General features: G+C 43.3%; 1 protein-coding gene across 3 annotated transcripts; it reads right to left on the reverse strand.

The window, feature by feature from the left end:
- Positions 1-1,922: 1,922 nt before the first annotated feature.
- LOC115176972 (rhomboid-related protein 2) lies at positions 1,923-10,458 on the reverse strand. Of its 3 annotated transcripts, none has more exons than XM_029737406.1 (8): positions 10,357-10,458; positions 8,615-8,869; positions 7,232-7,380; positions 4,895-5,007; positions 4,390-4,490; positions 4,226-4,286; positions 4,037-4,098; positions 1,923-3,276 (listed from the first exon to the last, which is right to left on the reverse strand). In XM_029737406.1, the coding sequence occupies exons 2-8, from the start codon at positions 8,849-8,851 to the stop codon at positions 3,100-3,102; spliced, it is 900 nt and encodes a 299-aa protein (XP_029593266.1). In that variant the 5' UTR covers positions 8,852-8,869; positions 10,357-10,458; the 3' UTR covers positions 1,923-3,099. The 3 variants fall into 3 exon arrangements, with proteins under 3 accessions (XP_029593266.1, XP_029593257.1, XP_029593273.1); XM_029737397.1 differs by having other exon boundaries at positions 9,969-10,399; XM_029737413.1 differs by lacking the exon at positions 10,357-10,458 and having other exon boundaries at positions 8,615-8,888.
- Between the last annotated feature and the right edge of the window lie 3,296 nt (positions 10,459-13,754).

Genomic DNA, 13,754 nt, shown 5'->3' on the forward strand with positions numbered 1-13,754 from the left:
TCACATTTTGTGCAGGCATTTTTTTACATCTTTGTTTGTGAGCATTTCTCCTTTGCCACGATAATCCATCCACCTGACAGGTGTGGCATATTAAGCAGTATGAGGTGCACCTTGTACTGGGGACAATAAAAGGCCGCTCTAAAATGTGTGGTTTTGTCACACAACACAATGCCACAGATGTCTTAAGTTTTGAGGTAGCGTGCAATTGGTATGCTGACAGCAGGATTGTCCATCAGAGTTGTTGCCAGAGAATGTAATGTTCGTTTCTTTACCATAAGCCACTTCAACTTCCTTTTAGAGAATCTGGCATTACGTCCAACCAGCCTCACAACAGCAGAACACTTGTAACCACGCTAGCCCAGGACCCCCACATCCAGCTTCTTCACCTTGTCTGATTGTCTGAGACCAGCCACCCAGAAAGCTGATGAAACTGAGGAGTATTTACATCTGTAATAAAGCCCTTTTGTGGGGAAAAACCCATTCTGATTGGCAGGTCCTGGCTCCCATTTTTGTTCAGTATATTTAGCCGGTTAAATTTATAAGCACTGCCACAATTTGAAACTCTGTTTATAGTTTGTGGAGTGTATCAAGTGCAGTGAAAATACATTACATTTTCTTTTCAGTTGTGTTTCAGAACAACCAGTAATTGGAACAACCAATTGCATACAAGATACATTTTTCCTTCAAACCCGTTTCATTTAAAACTAATATGAGCGTACTGAAAATTATTTTCATGAGAGTACTCGAACACATTCTTCCAAATGCAATCCACTTTCCAGCTTTCCAAAGCACCTCCCACTCATTCATTTTAAATTTGGCTGAAAAATCAAGGTACAAAGTCTGTCGTTCTGCCCCTGAACAAGGCAGTTAACCCATTGTTCCTAGGTCGTCATTGAAAATAAGAATTTGTTCTTAACTGACTTGCCCAGTTAAAGGTAAAATATATATATATTTTTAAACATATCTACTGGCCCAAATCCAAACAGTTTCTACTAGTATCTCCCCATGATGAGTAAACCAGATTGCCATGCTCTAACTAATGACCTGCACAAAGGGAAAATGTGAAAATATTGGTCCTCAGTACAAAACCTTAACCCCAAATCCTGGGTGGATTATTGCTGAGCAGACGGTGTGCCAGTCTGGTTCTGCTTTACTCTACTTTAATACAGGAGCTAGCATTGTTCAATCCCAAACAGACTGGTACCCAATATAGACTGACTATACCATTCACCTGAGAACCCTGTGTACTGCCCTGAAATGGTCTCTCTTTAGAATATTGGTCAAATCATTTGGCAACACTAGGGGGATTGATTCACTTTCCAAATGAGTCTGATTCAAGCACATTTATAGTCAGGGATTCACATTAGGTGAACTTTGTTTGAGGATTTTATTTAGCCTATTTTCCAGCAGTTTGTTGAATTTAAGAACCAATATTTATGACAACTTGGCCACTACTAATTTATCAGTACTTTCTGAAGTTCATTATCCCTCTTAACCAATGGTTTAAGTGTCCACAAAGCAGACAAGCAAGCACCAACTAGCACACAATTAAATAATGGCACTGTATTGATGTTCCGAGTCTGGAACTATGGAATGTTCCACATAAACTGGCTAGAGTGGTGGCTGTCATTGGGGTACGATCAATTGTCTTTTTTTGAAGCCACTGTTAGCTAATAATAGAAGCGTGGCACCCTAGGTCAGGTCAGACATCAGTCAAGCAAATATTCTGCTCCGTACCCATTCACTAACCCCCATGTCTGGCGTGCTATAGGCCAGATGAATTAAGATAGTTCATCTTGGCAAAACATATTAGTCGTATAACACCAAATAGAGTTTACACAACAAAAAAACTCATAATCCAATCATTTTCACAGAGATCGGATTATGCGTGGCTTTGTCAACACATCTAAGATCCGAAGGGATTTTGGAAATGTAAAATAACATTTATTTAATGTAAAAGTGATGAAAAGATACAAGATTGAGTCTGGAGATAAAAAAAAGAGCTTCAAATACAAAACAAGTAATTTACAATTGGAATGTTATGCTATCTACCTGACATTTACTTTGAAAGTACATTGTACAAGTTGTAATTACATAATAAATACCTAAAGTATGTATAGGTTTCTTAGAGATTTGTTGAACTGCCATTTGGTTTCACATACCAACTAACAAATATCACCACAAATAAGTTTAGGAAAACTTTTGAAGATCTCACCAATAAAAATATGCCATACAGATGGCCTAAAGATGAGGCCTTTTCAATGACCTATTCATTTCCCTCATGGACTGTCATACTAAACAGTTACGTAGACTAATGCACAGTGGCACAATGGAAATGATGTAGACAATGCCTAATATACAATGGAAAGTGCTGCCCTCTACTGTTCCACTGTACACAAACATCCTAAAAAACCAAAGGATTAACAGACTGACTGATAAATTCAAACTGCTGGCAAGTAGCAAAAGCTAAAGAGAAACACAAATTGAAATCATGCCTTCAATAAATTATACTTGAAAGAGGCTTAGCCAAGGATATGTGAGCAGATTAACATTGATATGTGCTATTGTCAGACAGTGTCTCATCCTGTCAACAGGGAAGTGAAACAATAACCTGGCATTGGGTCATTGTCATGGCTTGTTTACGAATTGACACGCCGTTCACCAACAGATGACACACTTGCTCCCGATGGCTTGAACATTCCCCAAAAACACACCTAAACACACACACACACTTGTAGGCCAATTTAAACTTAGAGGAAAGGACCTGCTTGAAATAATGTCCTACCTCACTGACTAATCAGGACAAACATCATATGGAAAAAAAATACCCGTAACGCCAATGAACTGAGGTATATTGAGTTCAGTACAAAACCTAGAGATCAAATTAATAATGCATTTCATTATCAACATCACTAAAAAACCCATGTAAGAAAGATAATTTGCGCTGAGTGAAATACTACACTTCCACAAGGAATCCCTCTTTCAATTTAAATTTCTTCTCTCCTGCAGTAGAGGTTTTACATTTTTTAGATAACCTTCCAAGTCCCTGAAATGCCCTATTTCCGTTATTCAAAATGCATTCATTTGTATAGTGTGAAATTATGCAGGGGAAAGGAAGATGTTGAAGAGCACAGCGAACAAGAGGAAGACTACGTAGCCAACTATGCAAAGCCAGAAGCGCGGGTCCTTCAGGAGCTTCTGGTTGTAGGCGCTGAAGAACACGTAACCAATGGTCATCCCAGCCACCCCTCCTCCGATGTGCGCCACAAATGAAACCTGAGGGAGACCAGGGAGAAGTCTAATTTCAGTCTAATTTTCCCTTCAAACCAACAAAGTCATGCTGTGCTACAGCCTTACAATTAGCATCCTCTGCCCTGTCGCTGTGGTTAGTATGCAAAGGGTGGACAGCCAGTAAAACTAGCAGGACCAGTTTAAATGCAGACAGTGAATTTGGAACCGCACTTCTCACAAAGACCAAGAAAACATGAAATAAAAGCAAGATGAGAGAGTGGAAGCAGGTGATAGATTAGAAAGCTTATAGCCCAGTCAGTTAAGCTGCTGGAAAGACAAACAGCTGCAACCCTTATCATGCTCAGCTTCTCCTAAAGCAGAGAGAACACAATCAAGGATCACACTCATCACAGTCTAGTGACAGGAATGGTTTGGGTGCAATAATTCAGGGGGAACAGACAGGATGTGTGTGTGACAGTGTGTAGAGAGCAATCTGGTTTAGAGATTAGTCAGTCCTGTGTAACTGTAAGCTGTATTATGCAGCTGGGTGGTACTGCTACTGCAGTTTTTTTCTCTCTGGTTTTCTGTTTAGGCACACTGATAAAAACCAGATCTACTCACTGTTATATTGGTCTAGGGTTGGACTTCGCATAAGAGCCTCTCCAGTTGTGAACTAAAGACTGTTCTAAAAAAGCATTGCTCTCTGCTGAAACAATACTTATCTGTCTGTGGAAAATCTTTCAATGCCATGCATTTTAAGAAGAGAAAGGGCATGCAGGACAAAAAAAAAGAAAAGATGTCTTACCTTCAAGCCAACGTCGTGAGTAAAAAACCTTCTGTAAAGGGCGAATCCGACATCTGTCCCGACTTGAGAAAAAAAACATTGAACGTTTAGTTACTGAAATACAACCACAGAGGCGTGGGCGCTGCTGGAACAGCAAACCTTGAGGCACTGGTGGGAAAATAATACGAGTGGATCTGGGAAGGGACCTACCGATAATCACAATCACTCCAATACGAAACACTCCAAGGAGAGGAATCATCTCTCTGAAGTTCTGTAGGCCAGGGAGTCACGCCAGAGGAAAGAACAGGGAAATAATGAGAGACAAAAAAAGTAATCTGCTAAAATAGTAGAATCAGCAGTTAGCCAGAACTCACCACAACAGCGTTCATGAAGTATCCACCTATGAGGGCATATACCCCCCCAGAGGCCCCTACCAGAGCACTGAGAGGATCAAATATGGAGCTGGCCAGGGAGCCTAAGGACAACATGCATGAGAAGGTCATCTATAGCATTACAGACATTTCAGCTATGAAACCCAAACAGGAAAAAACTAACTAACTGAGAAGCGAAAGAATGTCAGAGACTTAAGTGTGAAACGTGATTACCATCTACACAGCTCTGTGCCTGTGAGTTGCTAGCATTGTACAGTCATGATCAGCAAAAATCGAGATGAGGTATGTAACAAGTGAGCTAATAATAACTAAGGCAACCTGTCACGCACATTGTGTTGGTTAACCAATCATATGCTATACTATTCATGTCACTAGCTAAAAGAGTCAACTTAAAAGCAACTTCATTCAGTCGTAACAGACCTTTGAAGACAACTGTGTCTAACCGACTGTGCGTCAATGGAAAAAGGGGGTGTATGTGGATGCCCACCTGCTAGGACGCCTGCCATGTAGACCATGCCCACTTCAAAGCCTTTGTGGACCAGCTCCAGCGGGATGCCCAGCAGTAGCTGCATCACCAGGTTGCCCAGGATGTGCTCTACGCTGTGGGGAAGGAAGACATAGAGAGGAGATGGAGACATGGGAGTTGAGACTCAGGAGTAGTGGTGGCGCCAGGAATTTTTCACTGGGGTAGCTTGGTCATTGCAAAGGGGTGCTTGCAATCTATGAAGTACGTACACACAAGCTAAAATTCAAGCTAGCTAGATACTATCTGTACAATGGTAGCCTCTTCGCCCCGGGATACATGTACACTGGGGCCAGTGTCAAAGAGAAGTTAATCAATCATTGACATTGAAGCCACAAACAATCTATCAGAAGTAGAAGTGTCAGCTGGTAAAATTGCCAACCAAAGTGAAAACAACTTTGCATTCTAGCATTAAATATTTTCCAGCTAGTAGTAGCTAATAGGGCGGCAGGTTGCCTAGTGGTTAGAGCATTGGGCCAGTAACCGAAACGTTGCTAGATCGAATCCCCGAGCTGAGAAGGTAAAACTCTGTCGTTCTGCCCCTGAACAAGGCAGTTAACCCACGGCTCCTAGGCCGTCATTGTAAATAAGAATTTGTTCTTAACTGACTTGCCTAGTTAAATAAAGGTGAAATATTTGTGTTGTTGTTGATATATCAGCGTTAAATCAGATAACCACCAGCTTCACCCTTATGTGGCTGCTAGAAAAACTAGAAAGCAAGCGTCAACAGCCAATCCAGTAGGGGCTAGAAGCTATAGTCAGCTTTATTGGTCAAAAGCGACAGGATATCGCGGAGTATATGCATAAAGTTCAGCTTTCCACAACTTTGGTCCCACCCTGTTCACGCTCCCTCGCGTCACCCAACTGTCCCCCCCGCCCACTTCACTAAAAATGAAATGAGGCTCCATTGTTTCATCGCCCACATCATGTTATGTGGATACGTAAGGTCAGGCTGCCTATATGAAACAACACAGTTAATGTTAACTGCAAAACTTTTAGCTTTTAGCTAACGCTAGCTGATGGCTAGGTTGGCACATATTTGCAAGCAAAGTACATTTCAACACATCCTCAAAAACATTATTTTACCTGAGAAGATCCTCTTAAATTATTTCAGGTAAAAACTCCTTATTCCACAATTCTGGAGAAAAAATACAATCGAAAATCTTCATAAAAGGCATCAGGTAGAAGTAAATTAAGCCATGAATATGAATATAATTGTATATATCTTAAATTACCACATTTTCATGAATTTCATAATATAAGATTGAAGCCCATTCAAAAACAGTACAGGACTTGCCCGAGGAAGTAGGCAAGACTTTCATAGGGTATAGCTAGCTATAAGCAACTTTTACATAGTCCGAAGATACAGTATCTCAACAGGATTTTTCAGCCACTCAAATTCATGAGATTTTGGCTGAGCCAATGAGGAGGCACGGCGTTATGTAGGCTGTGCCGTCTTGCTGAGCAGTTGGAGCTCGTTCGTGAGAACAGGATTTTGAGAGAGAGAAATCCTGTGGATTTAGCACTTTGTGACATCGGCTGATGTAAAAATGGTTTTATAAATACATTTGATTGATTTGAATGAAATATGTTAACTTTTGTTATATATTGACAATTTAAAACATAGGCCTATTCTAGAGGGGGCTTCCGCCACTGTCTTGCTACCCCCTAGCGCCGCCAGTGTGAGAGTAGGATTGAGTGGATAGGCGAGTGAATGTCTTACCAATGAATCAGAACCTGTGGAAAGACTCAGGCCAGGATTAAAAAAAACACAAACAACGTGCACACTGCAATTAACTTTTAAAGGTCATTTTTGCTTGGGCCAACATCCACAGCGTTTACAGTGAATGCAAGCTCTATGAACATTTGGGAAATTGCCTTTTAAAGCCTTTCACTTGGATTGAATCGTGACCTCAAACTCTGAAGAACCCAGAACTGCTTTAGCAGTGGCCAAGTGTTGTATAAACAGATGATATGGGAGAGAGTGAATCATTTCAGTGAGATGTGGCAAGTAGAATGATCTGCAATGCTCTACTCTTTTGGACACAGATTAAGCCACAGGAGGTTGGTGGCACCTTAATTGGGGAGGACGGGCTCATGGTAATGGCTGGAGCAGAATCAGTGGAATGGTTTCAAACACATGTTTTCCATGTGTTTGATGCCATTCCATTCACTCTTATTATGAGCCGTCCTCCCCTCAGCAGCCTCCTGTGGATTAAGCCTAGTCCTGAACTAAAAAGTTTGGTCAATGGTAAATCTCCAGTGGGCTTGGGCATCTGTGTGAGGTGAAGTGACCCTTACCCAGCGTGGACAAACATGTAGGAGACAAAGCGCCACGCCTCCTCCCGCCGGTCAGACTTGTAAGTGAGAGGGCTGTTCCAGATGCCCTCGCCCAGGGTGACCCACTGCTTCTGGGGCTTCCACACCGCATAGTAGATAAACACTGCTAACTGTCCAGACAGACACAGATTAGATCAGTGACTAGTAACATAATGACAGGAGGGGTCCTGAAAGGCTAAACAGTTGCTTTAAATGTAGCCATTAGTCAGCCTTTTACATAGTGTTGCAGTATGGTCAGAGCAGACCATTATAGTAAAATACAAACATACTTCAAACTGATAACACACAATGGCAACAAAGTTAATGAGAAGAGCAGAGAGAACCCTAGACAAATTCCTTTAACAAACTGCGTCGACATCGCACATTTTTCTACTCACAAACTCATTTCACCTTTAATATCAAACACACATCTCAATTATTTTGCCATAACAAGCTCACCATACTACTAAAATATCTGAAATGTCATGGACACAGTGTACGTGGTGTATGATTAAAATCACATTCCTTGGGAGGATAGCCTTAAACCCTGGTCCCAATGTTAATTGTGCTCAAACTCTATTTTCATTGAGCCAACGCATAGGTCTAGGGATTGCTCTAAGAATCTTGGATGAATTCAGACATTGAGATGGATAAGCTGGCAGAGACCTCCCACAGCAGAAGGAGAGAGAGGAATGTCTGGTACAAGAGCTCTTCAGTTTGGATCTTAGCCACATCCAAACTCAGAGAGTTTGAATACACAAATACCAATGTTTGGCCATTTAATCGAGCTCGCCAGATTGTAGTCCTAAAAAAACGGAAATGAGTTACCTCTGGTTCGTTCAGCCATTGCTATGGGGGAAATTAATGGGGAAAGAATAGGGTTTTGGGATAAACATAGAAAATAAGGTCAGAGGTTAACACAGGCTTAGGAGAGACGTTTTATTCTATGAGATAATATCAGTCAGTTAAAATGACCTTTATGAATTATGAAACCTTTGTGCTTTATGTGCTTCAAAATTCACAAAAAGTGACGTTAGCTGATTAAGATTATCTCATAGAACAAAACGTATAAGATCTCCTAAGCCTGTGTTTACCACAGACCTTATTTCTGGCATTTATATAAAAAAAATGTAAAACATTCATTTTCCCATAGGCTTTGTCCAATGAACCATGGTGGAGGTATAATATCAGCTGCACCTCTCTCTTTAAATACCATGTCCAGAGCATTTCCTGAAATCGAAAATTCACTCAGGTATAACAACACAATCATAACAACGTATGCACATGCAAAAGAGGCTACTTGTTGTCAATGCTGCGCTGCCATTAGTAGGATGCATATTAACCATGATGCGTATTAACCCTCACCTCGGCGATGCTGATGAGGATGATGAAGATGGGAGGGGGGCAGCAGTTGGCTCGCTCCCGGTACTGTTCGTGGAGTTCTTCCGGAAGCATCCACTTGGAGATGGAGCGATGGAACCTCTCGCAGCATCCGACCTTCCTATTCCCGTCATCATCACGTCCCGTATCGCCCATCCGTCTCCCATCTCTGTCTACAGGGTCTACAGCGAGGGGGTCCTGCTCTTCAATGTCTATGTCCATCACTCCTCAGATCGTAGCCTGGACAAATAGAGTGGATGAGTCCTACAGTCAAATTAATTGACAGGAAGAACACGATACATTTCAGATCTCTATGAAAGTATGTCATTGTTTTTTCAGTATGTGTCGATAGACATACATTGAGGGCTGGTTTCCTAGACACGGATTACATTTGACTTCATCTGTGTCTGGGAAACTAGACCATAGGCAGAGGATTTTGGGGGGAATAAAACCATAAAAAGGTGAGGAATGCACCATTCAATGTAACAGCAATTGATTTGTTAAGAGTGTATGTTGTGTTAAATGGGTTGGGTTTGCATCAGATTAACAAAACAAAGGGTGAGATATTGTCTTCTGAATTATTGGTTGAGTAGCTACAGGGTTAACGACACATTAGTGAGGTATTTGATGCTGTGATAAACATGAGAAAGAGCTGAAGTTCAGCTTTGATGTATACAATTGTTGTCTCTAGGGACAATTACAGTAGCTATACAAATCTTCCTGGAACACAGAGCAGATGCTTTTTGGGATTATCCTAATAAAGGGGTCCCCAATTACATTCAGCCGTGGGACGATTTTTCCTTGAGCTGATGGTCATGGGGCCGGGAAAATTTACCGCAAGAATCTCAAACAGATATTGTATTTGGCAAAAACAATAATTAAAACATTGATTACATTGGGATACAATCACATATGCCTCTCTATTAATGTGTGGGAATACTTGGTAACAGATTTTTTTTAATTTCAATTTTTACAATATATATAGGCCTTCTCAGAAAACTTAAGGGGGGGCAAATAAATTCGGACCGCCCATTGGGGAACCCTGGCCTAATACATCAATGGCTGATATATTGGACTACTTTGGAGTCTGCCACTGTAGGGTCAATATGAATGACAGAAATACAAGCGCGGTCAATAAAATTTCAAAGTGAATTTTCCTAAGCCCTTTTTTTGACAACGTGGCTTTTTTTCCAATTTACCTGTATATGAACCATGTAAACTTAACCCACACACATATGATCATGTCCCATTCAGTACAGAAGTTGGTCTACACATTTTCCATAATAACAGAGGCCTATATAGCAGGCAATGGTGTTTAGAAAGTTTAGAAGTAACTTACGTAACGTTACTGATTGGTAGAGCTGTCGTGTAAAATGATTCAACTCAACGTTTCCACTAGCATCTTAAAATACATCAATTACTGTAGAAGTTTCTCTTTGATACTTTTTCTTTTGTTTTTATATTTTCAAGCAATTCTAAAACAGTCCGGACATTCCAAGGCGCGTAAAATCCTGACTACTGTCCTTTGGAAAATGACCGTCAATTCTGATAAATGACTTGAGATAATTACAGACCTCCCTTCGCTTTTCCTGTTACGAACTTCCTTCCTTTTCCAAACAAACAGCTGAAGCACCTCCACATGAAACGAATAGGCTACTGAATCTCATTTCATAAATCTAAAAAGTTGAATGTAGCGCAAATTTCGCAGGCATTTTGCAACAACTCACCTGCGCTTCCGGTAACACCTGAGACCGGTGACGCCATCATGGGCTTGAGGCTTTGGCTGGAGGTCCCCATTGATGAAATGTCCTCCATCAACAACATATTATTAAAAGTGTGATATGCATCGTTGTTTCGTGGACCACAGACAAACGAGTCATATACTTGTTTATCAACGATTCTGGTGTTGAAATATGTTAATTGTTCCAAAGGAAAAGCTTGTTGTACTGTCAAGCATCATCTCAATGCAATTTCTGCACAATACGAGTTGTACCACTAGAGGGTATAAGAGACCATTACAAAAGAGAGACACCCATAATCATTTTTTTTTTTAAAGTTTTACATGTACTGACTATTGGGCTGCTTGTTGATTTTCACATATACACCAATCCTCTCAGAACTTCATAAGTGCCCATGGGGGTAGGAAGTAGTGTTAAATTAGACATTTTGGAATTGTCACAATAGTTACCCCCAACCTGATAACTCCTCAAATCATACAATGCATTCGGATATGGAACGCCATTTGGGTCTTTGCTTGTCAAAAAAGATAAACGTCAAATAACACTATTTGACATGTCAAATGAGCTTGTTCACCAATCAGGACCTGAATATGACTGCACGTCACATAATCATTTAACACGTTAATACATTTTTTACGTAGTCATTACACATTGATTACACTAGCAATCCTATTCGATATGTCACAACGATTCACGGATATGTATGCTATGACGCTGGTAAAGTTTTGTCTCGCGCACCTGCCGCTGTCGCACGAGTGCAGACACACTTCCCCTTAATAGTGATGGGCATTCCGGCTCTTTTCAGTGAGCCGGCTCGTTTGGTTCAGATCACCAAAAAGAACTTTTGGCTCCCAAACGGCTCTTTAAAAAAATATTTTTTGTATTTTTTCAAGTCAGTTTGCAATAGTTTGACTATGATTGGTGTTTAAACAATTCTAATTAAATTATTACATGAAATCATACTCTACTTTAACCACAATGTATTTAAAAAGGCATTGGTTTGTTATGAAAAAGAATGCTATTAAACATTTGCATTTAAAGTATAACTTTTTAATCTATTGTAATGACCTGGCTAGATCATAAAGGAACAATTGTCCAGACAGAGGATTGAGTTTACAAATTTACGGTTAATTAACCCAACGTCACACAGGCTACTGTTTGGCCATAGCCCACGCCAAATAAATGAAGGACACCCAATAAAACAACCGTGACCTTCCCTTGTGAAGGCCAGACGTAAGAGAGAGAACAATGTCTAAACCTGGTCTTAACATTCCAATGCTCCATTCCAATGCTCCATCCACCTGCCCCCCCCCAACCAAACGCCATCTCTGCAGGGGTGCGGATCTCTCTCCCCAGCATGATGAGGGCAGGCGTGCAGGAGGTGGAGTATTGGACAGCGGAGTGGCATGCCATGAGGACCATAGGCAGGTGCTTGTCCCAGTCACACTGGTGTTTGGCAGAGACGATGGCCAGCTGCTGTCCAAGCGTTTTGTTGAAGTGCTCCACAAGGCCATCACTTTGAGGATGGAGAGGAGTAGTGCGGGTCTTGTGAATACCCAGCCTCTCACACATGGTGGCGAACACCAGGGACTCAAAGTTTCTGCCTTGGTCGCTGTGGATGGACTCCGCAGCTCCAAACCTGCTGAACATCCCCGCTGTCAGGGCGTTGATGATGGTCTCTGCCTCCTGGTCAGGCAGAGTATAGGCCTCAAGGCCATTTTGTGAAATAGTACATGGACATGAGCAGCCAGCGGTTTCCACTGTCTGTGGTGGGGAACGGCCCAATTACATCCACTCTCACCCTCTCAATGGGAACCCCCACTGGGAACTGTTGGAGCTGAGCATGAGAGCAGCCTGGGGGGCCCTTTCTCGCTGTGCAGTTGTCCCAGCGGCGGCAAAAGTCCTCCACATCCCTCTTGTGCTGCCCCCAGTAAAAGCTCTGACGGAGGCGGCGGAGTGTTTTTGTAACCCCAAAGTGTCCTCTCCTCTCCCGTAGCTGACTCCTTCCATGCCCGCTGTTGCACGCCATCAGCCAGCCGCAGTCTCTCAAACTTTGACCACAACCCTTTGGTCGCCAGTGAGAGCGCTGTCACCTCTTCCCACGATGGCCTCAGCTGTGCCGCTACCCACTGTAGCACCGGCTGTAGGTCTGTGTCCTGTCCCTGCTGCTGCCCCCATTCAGCCACATCGACAGTCTGCAGCTCACAGCAGACAGGCCCACTCACCCAACACACTGTAGCACAGACCCCCTCCTCTGCACACAGCTCTCTCTCACATTCCTCTCTCCGCTCACAGTGGCGGCACCCGTCTGCAGTACAGGGCCGACGGGACATGGCGTCAGCATTGGAGTGGCATGCCACTGCCCTGTGCACCACTGTGAAGTCGTACGGCTGAAGCTCCTCCGACCAGTGTGCCACCTGCACCTCTGGCTCTCTGAAAGACATGAGCCACTGGAGAGCAGAGTGGTCAGTCCGTACAGTAAAGGGCAGGCCACCCAGGTAGTACTTGAAGTGTTTGATGGAAGCCACAACAGCAAGGAGCTCCCGCCGGGTGACACAGTAGCGGCGCTCATGTTTGTCAAATGTTTTGCTGAAGTATGCCACCACTCTCTCCCCCTCTGGTCCCACCTGAGCCAGCACCCCACCCTTGCCCACATTGCTCGTGTCTGTGTCCAGGATAAGGGCAAGGTGAGGTCAGGGGGGCAAGCACGGGGTCCCGATCAGTGCACGTTTGAGGGTGTTGAAGGCCTCCTCACACTCCACTGTCCAAGTGAAGGCCTTGTCCTTCGGCAGCAGGCGGTTCAGGGGAGCAGCGACGCTTGAGAAGTCCCGTACAAACCTTGTGTAGTACGAGGCCAGGCCCAGGAAGCTCTTCAGCTGATGCTGTTCGGTGGGGGTGGGCCAGTCTCGGATAGCCCCCACCTTGTCCTCCATGGTGCTGATACCCTCCTTCCCCACTCGGTGGCCCAAGAAGGACACCTCTCTCCTCATGAAGTGGCACTTCTCAGGGTGGAGCTTCAGACCTGCGTCCACCTGCTCCAGCACACGTCGTAGCGCCCCCAGGGCTGATTGGAAGGAGCTGCCATGGGCCAGAATGTCATCGAGGTATACCAGACACTGCTGTCGGGGGATGCCATCCAGCACCATGTCAATGAAACACTGAAAAGTAGCTGGAGCGTTGCACAGGCCGAAGAACAGGACCTTGAACTGCCAGTTTCCTCTGTTGGTGGAGAACACAGTTTTGGCTCTGGCCTCTGGGGAGAGGGGCACCTGCCAGTAGCCACTGCTGAGGTCTAATGAGGAGAACCAGGAGGACCCCCTAACCAGGTCCAGCGACTCATCGATACGGGGTATGGGGTATGAGTCCTTCCTGGTTACCTCATTCAG

This window comes from Salmo trutta, chromosome 3 (genome assembly GCF_901001165.1).
Source record: "Salmo trutta chromosome 3, fSalTru1.1, whole genome shotgun sequence".
Classification (NCBI taxonomy): Eukaryota; Metazoa; Chordata; class Actinopteri; order Salmoniformes; family Salmonidae; genus Salmo; species Salmo trutta.

Bases quoted from the DNA above. Each gene is read 5' to 3' on its own strand.
- LOC115176972 (XM_029737406.1), bottom strand. From the start codon at position 8,851: ATGGACATAGACATTGAAGAGCAGGACCCCCTCGCTGTAGACCCTGTA. The intron at 7,381-8,614 runs GTGAGGGTTAAT...CTGTCTGGACAG, and splicing joins TCCTCATCAGCATCGCCGAG to TTAGCAGTGTTTATCTACTA. The intron at 5,008-7,231 runs GTAAGGGTCACT...CCTTCCCCACAG, and splicing joins TACATGTTTGTCCACGCTGG to CGTAGAGCACATCCTGGGCA.